Genomic DNA, 17,948 nt, shown 5'->3' with positions numbered 1-17,948 from the left:
CATGCACGTTCTATATTATAAAATAATTGATTAGATTTATTAATACTAAAAATTGTAGTTCTTCCTAGCATGATTATGTATTATTAAATAGTAATTACAATATTTTATTTGTATGGTAAGTTTTTAAATACTTTTATAAAAGTGTTCTAAATTTTATTGTACTGCAGATTCAAATCTTGAATACAGTTTATCAGATGAGTATTGCAAGCATCACTTCTTGGTTGGTCTACTTTTGAGGGAAACCTCCATTGCTCTTCAAGACAATTACGAGATCAGATACACAGCTATTTCTGTCATAAAGAATCTTTTGATAAAACATGCATTTGACACTAGATACCAGCACAAGGTAAGGATATCCATACAGTCCCTAGTATCACTTTTGTAAGTTTCTACTAAGATTTTTCATTCAAGATAAAGTTGACAGGGGTTGCTTGGATGTAGCTTGGTGGTACAGTGCTTGCCTAGCATGCATGAGCTCCTGGGTTCAATCCCAACATCAAAAAAGAAAAAGACAAAAAAATGATAAAGTTTATAGTAAGGTACATAGTATGAGCATTAATGAAAATGTATTTTTGTAAATAAATTTTGTTTCCATTTCAAGTTATTAGGTTTTTAAAAATTCTGTTCAGGTAACTGTTGAAGAAAAACACTGGTTTTTCAAACCATTTTTAAAAAAATTGTTGATGCTGGGGATCAAGCCCAGAGCCTTTCATATACTAAGTTCTCAGTTTACCACTGAGGTATATACTCCCATCTCTTCAAGTTGCATTTAAAGGATAATATGTTTTAAGATTTATTGCATAAACTAATTACAAAATTAAAAATCATATAGTTGTAGCATGTATATGCTGTCAAAAATATACCCTAATATATCCTTAAATAAATAAATATACAAATAAATACATAAAATAAAATTTCTTTATAAAATAAATAAATGATATTTTTAAGTGGTTATAAAACATGTTAGGTATATCAAACATAAAATATGTAGTATATGGTTTTTCTTCCCACTGAAAAGCATGTTGTGATGATGTATTACTGTTAATAGCTGTAGGTGTGGCTGTAAACCTTACATACATTTCACATTATCTGTGTGAAGGCCACAGCTATGATTGATCTTTGCTGCAACTATAAAATATGTTCAAATCTTACTAATATTAAAACTTAGGGGCTTAGAAAAATAGATTGCAAACTATAGAACAGGAACAATCTAACTTACTGACATCAACTGAGTCAAGAAAATATATTTCACAATTTATAATTTTTTACCTTTAGTTTTGCATTCATATATAAACAAAATTATGGTATAATTTATTATTGTAATTATTTTAGAAAGCTGACTTGGAGATGGATTTTATTCTTTTTCTACAGTATTCCCATTTATCCTTTAGAAAGTGCCTGCCAGTGACATCCACTCATGTTTATTTAATTACCAAGATTTTTTTAGGTGGTAATGGGGTTTGAACTCAGGGCCTCACACTTGCTGAGCAGACAATCTACCCCTTAAGCCCCCCAAGATTTTTTTTACTTACAAATCTTGCTAGTTTTCTTCATGTTATCCTGTCCCAAAAGAGGACCAACCCCTTAAAGATGTAATTTATTACTTATTGCAGTTTGTTATTCTTGTCACATTAAAACTACAATATCATACCCTATTTAGCATAATTTGCTCTGCTGTGTGCCACTTTCTTTTGTGTTATTATTGATACTGATTTAACATAAGTTAACTTGAAACTTACGTTAAAGTCATCTTGTGTAACCAAATGTGGTCAAGCCTTGAAAAATGCCATGTATCAGTGGCTTCTGTTTAACTGCTACATATGTCTAGTAGTGGATGAAAGGATTTTATGCAGCATGAAGGAAAATGTCTTTAGTGTGACTTTTCCCCCCCCCCCGGGAAATTGTGAGAATGTTTTTGTTTGATTTTGGTTGGGTTATTTTTTAAAGAGCATCATATAGATAATTTGTATATAAAAATTATTAGTGTGGGGAGGGCAAGGGGCATACATATATCCTGGAAGGAGCAAGCACACAGGGATTGGTGAGGGTAGCACACAATGCTTTGCAAAATAGCTACAGATGAAATAATCACACAAGCAGGGTGGGGGAGGGACAGCAGGCAACAAGAAAGAGAGACATGATCAAAGATAACCCTTGCCACCTCCCTACCTCTGCACACCACGATGGCCTTGACCTTCTGTCTGTCCCTTCTTCTCTCCCATCCTCTGCCCAGTTGCAGAGGCCCTGCAACTGAACAGCACCCTCTCCTTTGGCTCTGGGTGGGAGGCCAGGAGGAGGTCCTGCAAGGTCCAGATGCTGGAGCCATGAGTGCTGTCTTGATTGTATGTTCTACAGTGGCTTGCCACTTCCTTCTTCAGGTGACTCTAGTAGTCCTTTTGGGCGGGTAACAACATGCTGTGCAGTGAGTGATGGGTGTGCAGCCACTGCTGCTGTTGCAGTGCCAAGTGCTGCAGCTCAGCTGACTGTGCATGGCTTGCAGCTGATGAGCTAGCTGCTGACATCAGGCAGAGAGGGAGGCTGGCAGGTCTAGGTAAGGGCAGCAGAGAGTTAGTGACAAAGAACTTCGTTCTCTTGCAGAAGGTGAGGAAGAAGGTCAGGGAGGGTCCCAGCTGGGTAAGGTGAGACCCTGAGGCCAGGGGATCAATGAGAAGGTGCACCGAGTCAGAGGCTGCATGAATGGTGTCTTGCTGATGCAGGCGAAGGCGAGAGTGGATTTGGGAGTGCTGGTGGTGATGGGGGGTCACATTGAGCATCTGCAGCCCAGCCAGTGGGTCATTGCCCAGGGCATACTGCCTCTCAGCTGCCAGCCACTCAGCCAAGGACATGTCAGGTCACAGGGTGGCCCAGCTGCTACTGCAGGGGCCACAAGCTCTGATGGAAAGGGAAAGGGTGCAGACCAGGTGGATCAGGCTGCAAAGCCAGGCCGCCATGTTGGGGGAAGGGATCCAGGCCTGGTCCATGGACCCCACGTAGTGGTTTCAGCTCACTAGGCTTCACCTCGAAGCCAGGCTTGAGATGATCACGGAGGTCTCATTCTCAGGCTTCCTGCTCCCTCGCCCAGGTGACTGGGTCATTGCTGTACAGGGCTGGGACATTGTACCCCGGAGCCCCTGGTCCACTGCCCCCAGGAGTACATAGAATGGATGGTTACAATTGCCAGGAGACACGACATGAGGTCGAGCATATTCACTGAGAGTGTGCAGGGCTGGAGTGTCAGGACCCAAATAGGGGGGCATTGTAGCCACAGCACTGCCAGGCTCAAATGGAAGGCCCAGAGATGGGCGCTTCACTGGAGTACGACCTTCCTGATCCAACTTCAGGCTGAGTTCCAGCTTGTGCTTACGCTCCTTTTCTTAGCACTTGCACCCTCAGCCTCTTAGCCAGCTTGGGGCCCTCCAGCCACACCAAGTACAAGTCAAGGGTCTAAGTGTTTGTTGTTGAACCTGGCAGACTGACTGGCATGGCTGGGCACATTTAACCTTGGGAGGGGGTGCTGGACTCTCAGGGGTCGCATATCCCTTTGATCTTGCATGGCACTCAGGAGTGGCCCTGAGGCAGGGACTGCAGATGCTGGAGGAAGATATGATAGGCTTGAAGGCCCTGCAGGCGGCAGGGGTCCAGGCCCCACAGTGGGTGAACCTGCTTTGAAGGTCCCTAGGCCTCCTGGCAAGGAGGAACTTCGATAGACCAGTGGGGTCTCTGTTCTGAAGGAGGGTAGCAAACCCAGCTTGTATCTGGGTGGGGTAGCTGTCTTATAGGCCCTCGGAGATGGGACCCTCTTGCTGTATGGTGGGGGCCCAGGTGGGGAGGCCGTTTTGTAGCCTGCTGGTGAGGAAGCCACAGTGGCAATGACCATGGAAAGGGTGGTGGCCAGAGGCACTGTTGGGAAGGGGTAGAGCATCCCTTGGAGGCCCTGGTTAGGGGAGGGGTGTGAATATGGGGAGGCCCCTTGAGAGGAGGAAGAGGAAGAGTTGGAAGTGGAGGAGACTGGGGGGAGCCATTGGGGACTGTTTAACTGTAGGACACCTGGCTATGAGGTGGGGGCAGGTTTGCTGGCTCTGCTGGGTAAGTGCTTCAGAGACCCCAGGGAGGAGACATGGTGTAAGGTGTGCATGGTGGGAGCTACTGTTCTCCAGGGGATGGGGATATGCTCCAGGTGGAGGGGGCCCAGAGTTTCCATGCTCTGCTGCTGCTGTTGCTGGTGGTGGGTGGGCAGTGGACTGGCCCCAGTAGGAGGGAAAGGGCCTAGATGAGCATTGCTGTTGGCCAAGAGGTGGCCATAGGGAAGAGGTGAAGAGGGAGCCCTGGCTCCACGCAGCCTGGGATGGGAGAGAAGGCTGAGTATATTTGGGCAGCTGATTGGAGACGGAGAGACTTGTTGGGGGAGGGAAGGCGTGGGGATAACTGGACAGTGCCTCGGAAGCTGGGTACTGGGAGGAAGAGGAGGAGGGGGAAGAACTGGAAGAAGATGCTACAGAGCTACTACTAAAGGATGAATAAGGATACCTCATTGGGGAAGCTAGCGTAGAAGAGGAGGAAGCAGGGGGCAGAGGGTGGGGTGAGGGAGCCAGAGTTGGGCCCTTCTCTGGGCCAGAAGGAAGTCCACCCTATGCCCTTGTCCCATGGCATGGTGAGAAGGCAGATGCCCAGGGATCGGGGCTCCCATTCCGAGAGGCTGACACATAGTTAAGGGGTCTCAGGGCAAGTGGAGGAGGCAGGTTTAGTGTCACTTGAGGGAAAGTGGCTGGAGGTACGGCAGAGGGTAAGTTCCCACCACCCACTGGAGCATTAGGAGGCTTTGTTGGGGAGTACCACTGACCCCAGTACTCAATATTGAAATGGGGGTAGTGGGTGTGGGGTGCTGCTTGCCCCCACTAGGGGCCCCCACTGAAGAGGCAGCTGTTCCTCCTTTGGGACCCATTGAGAGTCCAGACAGAACTCCATCAGCATCCCCAGGATAGAGCTGTTGGGAAGAGGAGGGGCCCAAGGGGAACCTGGAACATTCAAGGATATGGGAGGTTGGGCTCCGTGGGAGCATGATATCCAGTGGGTGTCACAGAAGGATGGGGTTCAAAGTCAGGCTCTGGCTGTCGGGGAGTGTTGTCTAGTGGTGGAGGGGAAAGAGGAAAGTGTGGAGGTGAGTGGTAGGGGTGGGCTGGACCCTGGAACAAGCCAGAAGATGAATCAGAGTCATTCTTCACACTTCCAGGGCTGTAGATGCTGGGAGATGTGCTTTGGTTATCCTGGTCTGTATCCCTAGGGCCGCATCGTTGAGGCTCCACCCATCCAATCTGTCCAGATCTGAGGGAGACTGTGACTGAAGAACTCCTGCTCACTTCTGGTCTGTTTTGGAACATTGGACTTCTCACTTTCACTCTCTGAGATCTCCTCACTCTGACCCTGCTTATTGACCTTTGGGGTGGAGGCTTCCTCTAGTGCGGCTTTCTTGGCTACCTGCCTAGACTTCTCAGCTTTGCCATCACTGCTAGATGTGGTGACCCTCCGGAGGAGGCCTGGCCCCTTGATCTCAGTTTCTCAGTTCTTCCTGGGGCCTGAGGGCCTCTTCCATCCAGTCCTCATTGGCACTGAGTCTTTATTCTGTAGTATCTTCATTCTCCAGGCTGTGGAGACCCCATTCTCGTCTGCCTGGGCAGCTGAATTCAGACACTTCTTTGCTCCACCACAAGCTCTCCACACCTGTGACCTGGGAAGCAGGAAGCAGGAAGCAGGCTTAAGCACCTAGAACTTGCAGGGTCTGCTGTCAGTGAATCCTGCTCCTGGCTCTGGACTGCTGGCTGGCTGAATGCCTAGCTGGTTGCTGGCAGTAGTTCTGGCTCTGACACCTGAGGGTGGCAGGGAGCAGCAGTGGCCACAACCCCGCCCCCCTCTCCTCTTCCTAGCTTGTCACCGCAGGCTCCCATGCTCCCCATGCCCCATTCCCCCATACACACTCTGCCTGATAGCCTGTTTGCCCCAGAGCAAACCCTACCACCTTGCTGCTCTCTCCCCTCCTCTCCCATTCCCTCCCCCCACCATCCCCAAACCCCCACCCCCTGCACAGCCCTTGGCTCCCCTCTTTGAAACAGGAAGTTGTGTTTTTTCATCTCTTTATATGAAAGTGAATAAAAAAAATAGGATTTCATCAGTGTCTTACATAGAGGTGGAATTTAAATATCTTATATTACAAATTTGGATATTTCAAGCTTACTTTTTAAATTCTGAGAGCAGTATATACATGTGTGCACACACACACACACACACAAAGATATTATTATCTGGAAATAACTCAGATAAGAGCTAGGAATGTAGCTCAGTGATTGAGTATTTCCCGAGCATGCATAAGGCCTGGGCTTCACCTTCCCAAAGTTAGACAATATGCCTGTTTGAGGTTTTAGATCACGTGGAAGCTTGAAATTCGAACCTTCATCACCCATTCAGTAACTTCTGAAGCCCTTTCCTCTTTGTTCAAAAGCATAGGGTTTTCTCCAGAAGAACTTTGTTTGCTTCATAGGCCTGTTCAAACAAAGGTTCAATTGCAATGTATTGAATGAGGATATAAAAAGGCCTTCTTCTGTTTTGTGCAGAGTTCACAGGCAGCCTGCATAAGGGATCATTTGTCAAATGCATTCGAGTTCCCAATTTATGATGATGCCAAGGTGAGGGTTGGGAGGAGTTTTCAGTCCCCATAATTTCCATCAAGTCCCTCAATGTGTCCGCAGATAAATAAATGGTTAAGTGTTTTTTAAAGAGAATGTTTCCTATAGAAAGCCTGCTTTGAAAATAGACTCCCTAGTCACCCCTGTCCCTTCCAATCACACTGCCACTCCTAAGACCCTCTAATGAAATCCTGGAGATGTCACTGGTCCTTGATATGTATTATTCACAAAACCCTTGGAGATGTTACTCATTATAATTACCGTGAGGCATCTTTCCTATTCAACAACAATGTCCAATGTGTAATGTCCTTTTTCCTGGGGTCTTTATAGTTCTGGTACCCAGTGCGAATGATGGTAATACCTAGGAGAATTGCAATTTCTACTTTCAGTTGAGCTGTGGGCAAATCTTTTTTCTACTCTTGCAAAAAGTAATTCACATATATGGTAGAAAGTAAAAATCAAAATGTCCCTATCCCATTAATTAACCTCCATACCCCAATTCATGCTTCTGGAAGCAACTGTTAGCAGTTCCCTGTTTATATTTTTGTTTTATAGGTATACAACCTATATATAATATATTATATATAATGCATAAACTATTATTTTCATTTTTTACTTAGTCATGCATCCTGAAGATTAGATATACCACATTTTAAAAACAGATGCACAGAGTTTCATCATATGAATATACCTTATTTATTTCTCTAACCAGTCTTCTATTAATAAGTTCTTAGACTGTTTTCTGTCTTTTGTGCAGGTAAACTTCTAATATATTTTTCAATGGCTGAATGTTTTCCTGTGTTCCTGCTCTCCTGAGAGAGTTGTTAGTATCTCTTACTCAGTGAGTGATCTCCCTAGAGATCAAAACTGAACTAGACTCCTAGCTAGGAGTCTTAATATTAATAATAGCAGCTAAAAATCTATGGCGAACTTGCCATATGCTAGATACTATATTAGCTACCTCACATGAATTAATACAATTATCATTACTCCCATTTTTTGGTGGTACTGGGACTTGAATTCAGGACTTTGTGCTTGCTAGACAGATGATCTACCACTTGAGCCAAATCTCCAGCTCTTTTTGCTCTGGTTATTTTGGAGGTAGGGTCTCACTTTCTTTTGCCCTGGCCAGCCTGGACTTTGATCATCCTATTTTATGCTTCCTGCTGTCACTGGGATGACAGGCATGTGCCATTATGCCCAGCTAATTTTCGTTGAAATGAGATCTTACAAACTTTTTTGCCTGGACTACTCTGAAACTACAATCTTCCTGATCTCAGCCTCCCATATAGCTTGGGCTGATAGGTGCATGCCCAGTTATTTGTTGAGATGAGGTCTCACTAACTCTTTGCCTAGGCTGGCCTCAAATCATGATCCTCAGCCGGGCGCCAGTGGCTCATACCTGTAATCCTAGCTACTTAGGAGGGAGAGATCAATCAGGAGGATGGTGGTTTGAAGCCAGCCCAGGCAAATAGTTTGCGAGACCCTATCTCAGAAAACCTTTCACAAAAATAAAAGTCATGATCCTCCCTATCTCCACCTCCCAAGTAGCTAGGGTTAGAGGTATGAGCCACTGGCGCATGGTTTGTCACCTCCATTTTATCAAAAAGAAAATTGGTTAAGTGACTCACTCAAAATTAAATAGCTAGTCATGGGAGAGCTGAGGTTTATTCAGTTGTTCCAAGATCTGCACTCTTAACCACTAGCTATATTGCCTGTCAAACCTCAAGTGGAACATTGACGTCTTACACAACTGCCAAAGAAGAGTAGTCTCAGGGGTGAAAAATCTTAGACCATTCCAGCCTTGGGCAGGATATTGGACTAGGCTAGTGATTCTCAAACCTATTTGCACATCAGTGTCATCTGGGGCAAACCAGACCTTCTGAATCAGAACATTCTGGTGACCGAGACTATTACTGATGTTACGAATGCCTGTTAAGAAATTCACAAAAGAAGAAGTGCAAATGGCCAGTTAACGTAGGAAAAACTGTTCAACCTCAAGAATAAACGCAAACTGAAACAACTATGAGACACCATTACATATTTTAGATTAACCAATTTGCCAGACACACTTCCCAAAGTCCTGAAATACAAGGGCAACTCTTGTGCTATTATAACCACTGTTTTCTCTGATTTGAGTGCCTGTTCTTATCTGCTGAGAAATAGCTGTAGCTGAAAAAAAGCAATGAATAAATTTTTTTTTCTGTAAGAGGTAACATGCTAGTTAAGTGTATCAGTGTCCAGCTTTGTTTACTTATTTATTAATATATCAAATTCTGAAGTCTTCTAGTTGATATTTGACACCAAGATCGTATTGTTGTAATTTCAGCTTTAATCAAAGCAAAGCAGTTTTATTGAATGAATACAGTACTTCACTATTTTTCACTTCTTCCATTTATGCATTCCCTCAGCTAATGTGTGCTGATCATCTGGCGTGTGCCTAGGCACTGGGGATGAAACAGTGAATGAGACAGACAGTTTCTGCTCTCATGAAGTTCACCCCCCAACACTGGAGTTAAATAACAGAACAGGACTATTTGCTTTAGTTTGCTGTACTCTGCTCTTATAAACAACCTTTTTCTTTATGTAGTCATGTTTGAAGGATATGATTTGACTCTATTGTGTATAACTCCAAATGCCCAACAAAGTTCTGACATCATTAGCTTTGATACGCTATCAACTCATGCTTTACTCATTTGTGGTGGATATTAGCCCACTTTAAGTCTTTTAAATGGATATATGGAGCCAGCTCTGCTTATTTGTAGTATGTACATATTATATACTGATTAAGTTTTGATAATTGCTTTTCAGAATCAACAAGCCAAAATAGCACAATTGTACCTCCCATTTGTTGGACTGCTTTTGGAAAATATACAGCGACTAGCAGGTCGAGATACTTTGTATTCCTGTGCGGCCATGCCTAATTCTGTAGGTATTAATGCAGCTTTGCTGCAGTTTTATCCTCTTACTGAATGCATTTGGAACTGGGGTTGGATGCTGTATGGTCTCAGTCTCGAGACTCCAGGTTTTACTCCATGTTTACATTTCCACTGTATTTCCTAGAGCAGTGCTTCTCAAACTTTAATATGTACATGAATCACCTGGGGAATTTGTTAAACCAGACTTTAATTCAGTAGGCCTTGAGCGGGCCTTAAGAACTATTTCTAACAAGCATCCAGCTGCCTCTGGTTCAAGGTCTAAGAAAACACCAAGAATCTCTTGCACCCAGTGTTTTGTTCTTAAGATTTTCTGCTATTAATATGACTAGATAGATTTATTCAATTTGAGAACTAAAACAAAAGATTCTTCACTTTCATTGAGGTCTATCCCGATGGGGCTTCTGTACTATAGCCACGCATCGTTGGAAACGCCTCATACAGTAATTGTGTGGTTTTGCTTTACTCACAGAGCCATTTCTTAGGTCTGTGGGAAGTAACTACAAGACAGTTACAAAGTTTGAAAGAACTGCTAATATATATACATATATATGTTGTTTACCTTAGGTATTGGCAGAAATCCACATATCCTTAGTGTGTAATAGGTAAGTTTTTAGTTGGTGATTAATGGACAATCTTTGAAAACACAGTTCATATGATGAATTTGACTGTTCAACTGCTGAATGAAACAGACATGAGCTAAAACTTAATTCTGACAGAAAAAAAAAGATTCTTCACTTTCTGAATGTTAGGCACTGGGGGTTAAATTGTTTTCCTTTGCTTATTCATTCCCTTGGTAGACTCTTCTTTCAGTACTGAAAATCAGAGCATTGTGCTTATTCCACCTCTTTTTGCTTTAGTTATTTTTCAGATAGTGTTCATGCTTTTTGCCTGGGCTGACCTCAGACTATGATCCTCCTATCTGTGCCTCCCACATAGCTGGAATAGTGTGAATCACCATTTCCAGCTTGTTCTTTGATATAGGGTCTTACTAACTGTTTTTCTTTTTTTGCCCAACTGGCCTCAAACTCCCATCTCCACCTCCCAAATAGCTGAGATTATAGAGATGAGCTATTGCACCTGGCTCCCCTTAGACTCTTAGAAGGAACACTGGAAGTGACCAGGCTCCAGTTTGGTAAAATAGCCTTTTGTCATTTTAATTAAAGCATTCTTTCTCACATTAGACCTGAAAGGGTTTATATCCACTGGTCCTAGTTTTGCCCTCTAGAGACCATATCTGTTTCCAACCTTCATGTTAACCCTTTCACATGTGCCTTCTAAATTTTTCTCCATGCCAAATATCTCCACTTCATCATCTATCATTCCAAACCCCTTGCTTTCTTTGTCACCCATGTTCTAGATATTCTCCAATTTACCAATGACCCTATTAAAATAACGGTGTCAGGCTGGGTACAGCCAGCACCCAGGAGGCAGAGGCAAGAGGATTGAAGTTTGAGGACAGCCAAGCCTACAAAGCAAGACCTTGTCTCAAAAAAATATGGTGCAATTGTACACTTTGTATTACTCTGCCCAGTGGGACTATTAACCTGCCCTTCTTCATGTTCTGAATGGTCCCAGATCACCTATGCGCACTGAGTAGCTGTGTCATTTTGTGTCATATGGCAGGTTAAACTGAGTTCTCTACAACTTACTCTAGAAACCCTATGAAATGCCCTAACTGATGTGTTAAACCTGACCTAGATTCTTGAGCAAGCCACTGTTAAGCTTGCAGGCCTGTGGCATTTGATCATGTCAATGAACTGAATGTGGCTGCTGTGTCACTTCCCTGGGTGTCAAGTTGGTCTTTCTTCACACATAGTAGCTCATACTTTTGCTCACTCCACATACATTTGACATTGATAATTTGGAAATATTTCACTTATCTGTTCTTTCTTTTGCAATTCAAGTTCACATGGGGCTTCTGGTTACATCCCTACTATTAGCATTGATAGGTTCCAAGGAAGAGAACTGAATGATGTTTAAATTGTACCAGTTACAATCCTCCAGATTTAAGTCACTTGGCCAGAGATTATGGTTACAACAGTGTGATAGCAGCCATTTTTTAAAGAGAGTCACCTAAATCCTAAGTACTGGTACTTGATTGAGACTTTCACAGTGAACTTTGCTTAAAATCAGGATACTGTCTTATTCTGTTCATTCAGATTTCTTTATTCCTTTTTTTTTATTCATATGTGCATACAATGCTTGGGTTATTTCTCCCCCCTTCCCCCAAACCCCCTTCCCCTCCCACTCCTTCCCTTACCCACCCTAACCCCCTCACTACCCAGCAGAAACTATTTTGCCCTTATCTCTAATTTTGTTGAAGAGAGAGTATAAGCAATAATAGGAAGGAACAAGGGGTTTTGCTGGTTGAGATAAGGATAGCTATACAGGGAGTTGACTCTCATTGATTTCCTGTGCGTGTGTGTTAACTTCTAGGTTAATTCTTTTTGATCTAACCTTTTCTCTAGTTCCTGATCCCCTTCTCCTGTTGGCCTCAGTTGCTTTTAAGGTATCTGCTTTAGTTTCTCTGCATTGAGGGCAACAAATGCTATCTAGTTTTTTGAGTGTCTTACCTATCCTCATACCTCCCTTGTGTGCTCTCGCTTTATCATATGATCAAAGTCCAATCCGCTTGTTGTGTTTGCCCTTGATCTAATGTCCGCATATGAGGGAGAACATACGATTTTTGGTCTTTTGGACCAGGCTAACCTCACTCAGAATGATATTCTCCAATTCCATCCGTTTACCTGCGAATGATAACATTTTGTTCTTCTTCATGGCTGCATAAAATTCCATTGTGTATAAATACCACATTTTCTTAATCCATTCGTCGGTGGTGGGGCATCTTGGCTGTTTCCATAACTTGGCTATTGTGAATAGTGCTGCAATAAACATGGGTGTGCAGGTGCCTCTGGAGTAACCTGTGTCACAGTTTTTGGGTATATCCTCAAGAGTGGTGTTGCTGGATTATATGGTAGATCAATGTTTAGATTTTTAAGAAGCCTCCAAAATTTTTTCCAGAGTGGTTGTACTAGTTTACATTCCCACCAGCAGTGTAAGAGGGTTCCTTTTTCCCCACATCCTCACCAACACCTGTTAGTGGTGTTGCTAATGATGGCTATTCTAACGGGTGAGATGGAATCTTAGTGTGGTTTTAATTTGCATTTCCTTTATTGCTAGGGATGGTGAGCATTTTTTCATGTGTTTTTTTGGCCATTTGAATTTCTTCTTTTGAGAAAGTTCTGTTAAGTTCACTTGCCCATTGCTTTATTTGTTCATTAATTTTGGGAGCATTTAGTTTTTTGAGTTCCCTATGTATTCTGGTTATCAGTTCTTTGTATGATGTGTAGCTGGCAAATATTTTCTCCCACTCTGTGGGTGGTCTCTTCAGTTTAGAGACCATTCCTTTTGTTGAGAAGAAGCTTTTTAGTTTTATGAAGTCCCATTTATCTATGCTATCTCTTAGTTGCTGAGCTGATGCTGTTCCATTGAGAAAGTTCTTGCCTATTTATTTCCAAAGTATTTCCTACGCTTTCCTGTACCAACTTTAGAGTTTGTGGTTTGATATTAAGAACCTTGATCCATTTTGAGTTAATATTCGTATAGGGTGATAAACATGGATCCAGTTTCAGTTTTTTGCAGACTGCTAACCACTTTTCCCAGCAGTTTTTGTTGAAGAGGCTGCTATTGCTCCATCGTATATTTTTAGCACCTTTGTCAAAGATAAGATGGTTATAGTTGTGTGGCTTCATATCCAGGTCCTCTATTCTGTTCCACTGGTCTTCATGTCTGTTTTTATGCCAGTACCATGCTGTTTGTATTGTTATTGCTTTGTAATATAGTTTGAAGTCAGGTATTGTGATACCTCCAGTGTTGTTCATTATTAGTGAGTATTGCCTTGGCTATTTGTGGCCTCTTGTGTTTCCATATAATTTAACAGTAGATTTTTCATTGTCTTTGATGCATGTCAATGGGATTTTGATGGGAATTGCATTAAACATGTAGATTGCTTTTGGGAGTATAGACATTTTTACTATGTTGATTCTACCAATCCATGAGCATGGGAGATCTTTCCACTTTCTATAGTCTTCCTCAGTCTCTTTCTTCAAAAGTTTATAGTTTTCGTTGGAGAGGTCGTTCACATCCTTTGTTAAGTTTATACCTAGGTATTTGATTTTTTTTGAGGCTATTGTAAATGGGATTGTTTTCGTATATTCTTTCTCAGTTTGTTCATTATTAGTATATAGAAATGCTAATGATTTTTCTATGTTGATTTTATATCCTGCTACTTTGCTATAGCAGTTGATGGTGTCTAGGAGCTTTTGGGTAGAGTTTTTTGGGTCTTTAGGTATAGGATCATGTCATCTACAAATAGGGATATTTTGACAGTTTCTTTACCTATTTGTATTCCTTTTACTCCTTCTTCTTGCCTAATTGCTCTGGCTAGGAATTCCAGTACTATGTTGAATAGGAATGGAGATAGTGGGCATCCTTGTCTGGTTCCTGATTTTAGAGGGAATGGTTTCAGTTTTTCTCCATTAAGTATAATGCTGGCTGTAGGTTTGTCATATATAGCTTTTATAATGTTGAGGTACTTTCCTTCTATTCCTAGTTTTCTGAGAGCTTTTATCATGAAATGGTGTTGGATCTTCTCAAAGGCTTTTTCTGCATCTATTGAGATGATCAAGTGGTTTTTGTCTTTGCTTGTGTTAATGTGGTTTATTACGTTTATTGATTTTCATATGTTGAACCACCCCTGCATTCCTGGGATGAAGCCTTCTTGGTCGTGGTGAATGATCTTTTTGATGTGTTGTTGAATTCGGTTTGCCATTATTTTATTGAGGATTTTTGCATCAATGTTCATTAATGAGATTGGCCTATGGTTCTCCTTTTTGGAGGTATCTTTGCCTGGTTTGGGGATAAGTGTAATACTGGCTTGATAAAATGTGTTAATATATGCTTTTAGGTCCTTCAGGGTATGTTTGATGAAATTGGGTGCATTGACATTGAGTGTATATAGGTTGATAATTGTTATTTCCTTTTGGTCTATTTCCCCTTTTATTAATATGGAATGTCCTTCTTTATTTCGTTTGATCAATGTAGGTTTGAAGTCTACTTTTTCAGAGATAAATATTGCTACAGGCCCCTGCCTGTTTTCAGGGGCCATTGGCTTGGTAAATCTTGCAGCCTTTCATCCTAAGCCTATGCTTATTTCTGTTGGTGAGATGGGTCTCCTGTAAGCAACAAATTGTTGGATCTTCCTTTTTAATCCAGTTCATCAAATGGTGCCTTTTAATGGGGGAATTAAGTCCATTAACATTAAGTGTTAGTTCAGATAGGTATGTGTTGATTCCTGTCATTTAGTTGTCTTAGTTGTTTGAAGGTTTGATTGTGTGTACCTTAGTTGAGGTTACTCTCTACTTTCTTGCTTTTTCTTTTCCTGTAGTTTGGTGCTGCCTGCCCTTTCATGGTTATGTTGGGTTTCACTTTCTGTGTGCAGAATCCCTTGAAGAATCTTTTGTAGTAGTGGCTTTGTGGTCACATATTGTTTTAGTTTCTGGTTATCATGGAAGACTTTTATTGGTCCATCTATTTTGAATGATAGTTTTGCTAGGTAGAGTATTCTAGGGTTGAAGTTATTTTCATTCAGTACCCGGAAGACCTCACCCCAAGCTCTTCTTGCTTTTAATGTTTCTGTTGAGAAGTCTGCTGTGATTTTAATGAGTTTACCTTTGTATGTTATTTGTTTTTTCTCTCTTACAGCCTTCAATATTTTTTCTTGAGTCTCTGTACTTGTTGTTTTAATGATAATATGCCGTGTGGTAGTTCTATTTTGGTCTGGTCTATTTGGTGTTCTGGAGGCCTCGTGCATCTGTATGGGCATAGATTTCTCTAGATTTGGGACATTTTCTGTAATTATTTTGTTGAATATATTATGCATTCCCTTTTCTTGCACCTCTTCTCCATCTTCAATGCCCACATTTTCAGGTTTGGTCTTTTGATGGAGTCGGAGAGTTCTTGCATTTTCTTTTCACAGGTCTTGAGTTGTTTAACTAATAGTTCTTCAGTTTTTCCTTTAATTACCATTTCATCTTCAAGTTCTGAGATTCTGTCTTCTGCTTGTTCTATTCTGCTGTATTGGCCTTCCATTTTGTTCTGCATTCTTGTTTCATTCTTTTTTCTGAGGTTTTCCATATCCTGAGTCTGTTCCTCTTTAATATTGTCTATTTTCCTCCGGAGTTCATTTATCTCTTTATTAATTGTGTTCTTTGTTTCACTTTGGTGTTTATGCAGTGCTTCTATGGTTTCTTTTATTTGTTCTTGTGCTTTCTCAAATTCTCTATTTTTGTTGTCTTGGAATATCTTGAGTGTCTCCTTTACATTTTGGTTGACCATATCCAATATCATCTGTAAAATTCTCATTGAGTACCTGTAGGATTTCTTCTTTTAGATTATTCTTGTGGGCTTCATTAGGTTCTTTGGCATAGTTTATCTTCGTTTTGTTGGAGCCTGGATCGAGTATCTGTTTTCTTCATTTCCCTCTGGTTCCTGTACTAATTTTTTGCTATGGGGAAACTGGTTTCCCTCTTTTTTCTGTCTTCCCATCATTGCCCTTGCTACTGTTACTGTCCCTGTACTGTGTGCAATTAAGTATTTTCTAGCTTGTAATAATAACAATGGTGATATCTAGAATGGAAGGGTGAGAGGAGAGGGAAAGAAAAGAAGGTAAAGAAAAAGGGAAAAACAAACAAACAAACAAGTTTTAAAAAACAAAACAAACAACAACAAAAAAACCAGCGTCAGAGAAATAAACAGGGAGAGGTAGTGTATTGATCAACGGTAAGCTAAACAGGCATTAGAGAGACAGAGAGAGGATTAAAAAAAATCCCCAAGTTCAAATGCAATAAAATTTCAGTCTTAATAATTTTGATGTTAGTCCCTCATCCTCCAATCCTGCAGATGGTGTCTCAGAAGTAGTTCTGTCATTGTCTCATCAAAGGGGAAAAAGAAACAAAGAAACAAAAAAAAACAAAACTCAACAAAATATCCCAAGTTCAAATGCAATACAGTTTCACTAAGTCTTTCAGCATGCAATTGTAGTTCAGTCATTGTCTCATCAAAGGAAGAGAAAAAGAAAGAGGAAAAAAAAAGGGTCTGGAGACAGCTTTGTGAATGGCTATCTGAGGCTGTGGCTCACCTTCCCACTGCTGTCAGCCAGCTGTTTTGGGAGGCTTTATTTATTGCAGATCTCAGGAGTGAACTTAACACTCACCTAGCCCTGCAGGTTTTGTTTATTGAGAGTTCTCCTGTGCATGACCGCCATTGTTACAAGCTTTCCCCTTTCCAAGCACACTGGGGGAGGTGACACTGCACCAGCTTTCTCAGGCCAGCATGTTTATTTATAGTTCATATGGGAAGTGGGCCTTCCCCACTCTTCCTGTGGAGTTTTCCTCCCGCTGCCGCTTTTACAAGCTTTCCCACTCGTGGTTGCTGGGCGGGTGCCACTGCTCCTGCCTTCTCTGGCCCGGCTTGTTTATTTACTGTTCCGTGAGGGATTGCCCCTCCCCTGCCTCTGCCCTCTTTGCTACATGTCTTTTTTTGTTGTTGTTCTTTATTAATCAGTTTGGTTTTTTTCTCTTTTTTCCCTGGGTGGGGGTTGGTCTTTCCAGGGGGCTATGCTGATCTGGCCCAGGGTTGTTTGTGGGAGTACCATGTGCCGCTTAGCTCACCTGGTGTTCTGCTTCTCTTGAGCTGGTAGAATCTGGCATCTGGCGGCGCAGGAGCCCTCCTGGTTTCTCCACTTACCGTAGAGTGGGGATGCTATGCGCTAGCTGGGACTGTAGAGGAGTCGGGGTTTTGCCTCTTCTTGGTGGTTTTTCCTGTAAGGTGTATCTCCAGCGTCTCTCCAAGATTCTACTTTAGGAAGCACGCTTTCTGGTTCCTCCTTCTAGTCGCCATCTTGGAATCTCCTCCAGATTTCTTATGCTAATATACAAATTGGTTTAAATGATACAGGTGTCACATTCTGTTACAGACATCCAGGGATGAGTTTCCATGTGGCTTTACTTCACCTACCAACAGAGGGAGTCTGAGCACTGACAAAGACACAGGTAATTCACTCTCTTAAAGAGGATGTGTTACATGAGTGTTATTTTTTTGGTGGCACTGGGACTTGAACTCAGGGCCTCATGCTTACTATTCAGGTGCTTTTACTGCTTGATGAGCCACTCCACCAACCTGCATGAGTGTTTAGACATGTACCTTGTATTTCTTTTTTTGAAATATTTCTTAAGAAAACTATACGTAGCATGATCGCTACTAAATTTTAAAA

General features: G+C 42.0%; 1 protein-coding gene, 2 non-coding genes and 1 pseudogene across 7 annotated transcripts in view; 3 read left to right on the top strand and 1 right to left on the bottom strand.

Annotated features, from left to right (window-relative positions):
- Positions 1-17,948, top strand: part of Dock11 (dedicator of cytokinesis 11) — a 191,688-nt gene that overhangs the window by 119,246 nt on the left and 54,494 nt on the right. For all 5 annotated transcript variants that reach the window (XM_074063355.1, XM_074063353.1, XM_074063354.1 and 2 more), the window contains 3 exons: positions 168-346; positions 9,489-9,605; positions 17,652-17,727. In XM_074063355.1, the coding sequence (XP_073919456.1) occupies positions 168-346; positions 9,489-9,605; positions 17,652-17,727 (372 nt within the window). The remainder of the gene's footprint in view (positions 1-167; positions 347-9,488; positions 9,606-17,651; positions 17,728-17,948) is intronic.
- Positions 2,166-5,634, bottom strand: LOC109684433 (atrophin-1 pseudogene; annotated as a pseudogene).
- On the top strand, positions 9,993-10,126 carry LOC141420138 (small nucleolar RNA SNORA18). The gene has a single exon (XR_012444824.1). It is a non-coding gene; the product is annotated as a small nucleolar RNA SNORA18 (small nucleolar RNA).
- On the top strand, positions 10,263-10,334 carry LOC141420193 (small nucleolar RNA SNORD5). Its single transcript, XR_012444861.1, has one exon. It is a non-coding gene; the product is annotated as a small nucleolar RNA SNORD5 (small nucleolar RNA).

This window comes from Castor canadensis, chromosome X, assembly GCF_047511655.1.
Source record: "Castor canadensis chromosome X, mCasCan1.hap1v2, whole genome shotgun sequence".
In the NCBI taxonomy this organism is placed as follows: domain Eukaryota; kingdom Metazoa; phylum Chordata; class Mammalia; order Rodentia; family Castoridae; genus Castor; species Castor canadensis.
This window is presented reverse-complemented; position numbering and strand designations above follow the sequence as displayed.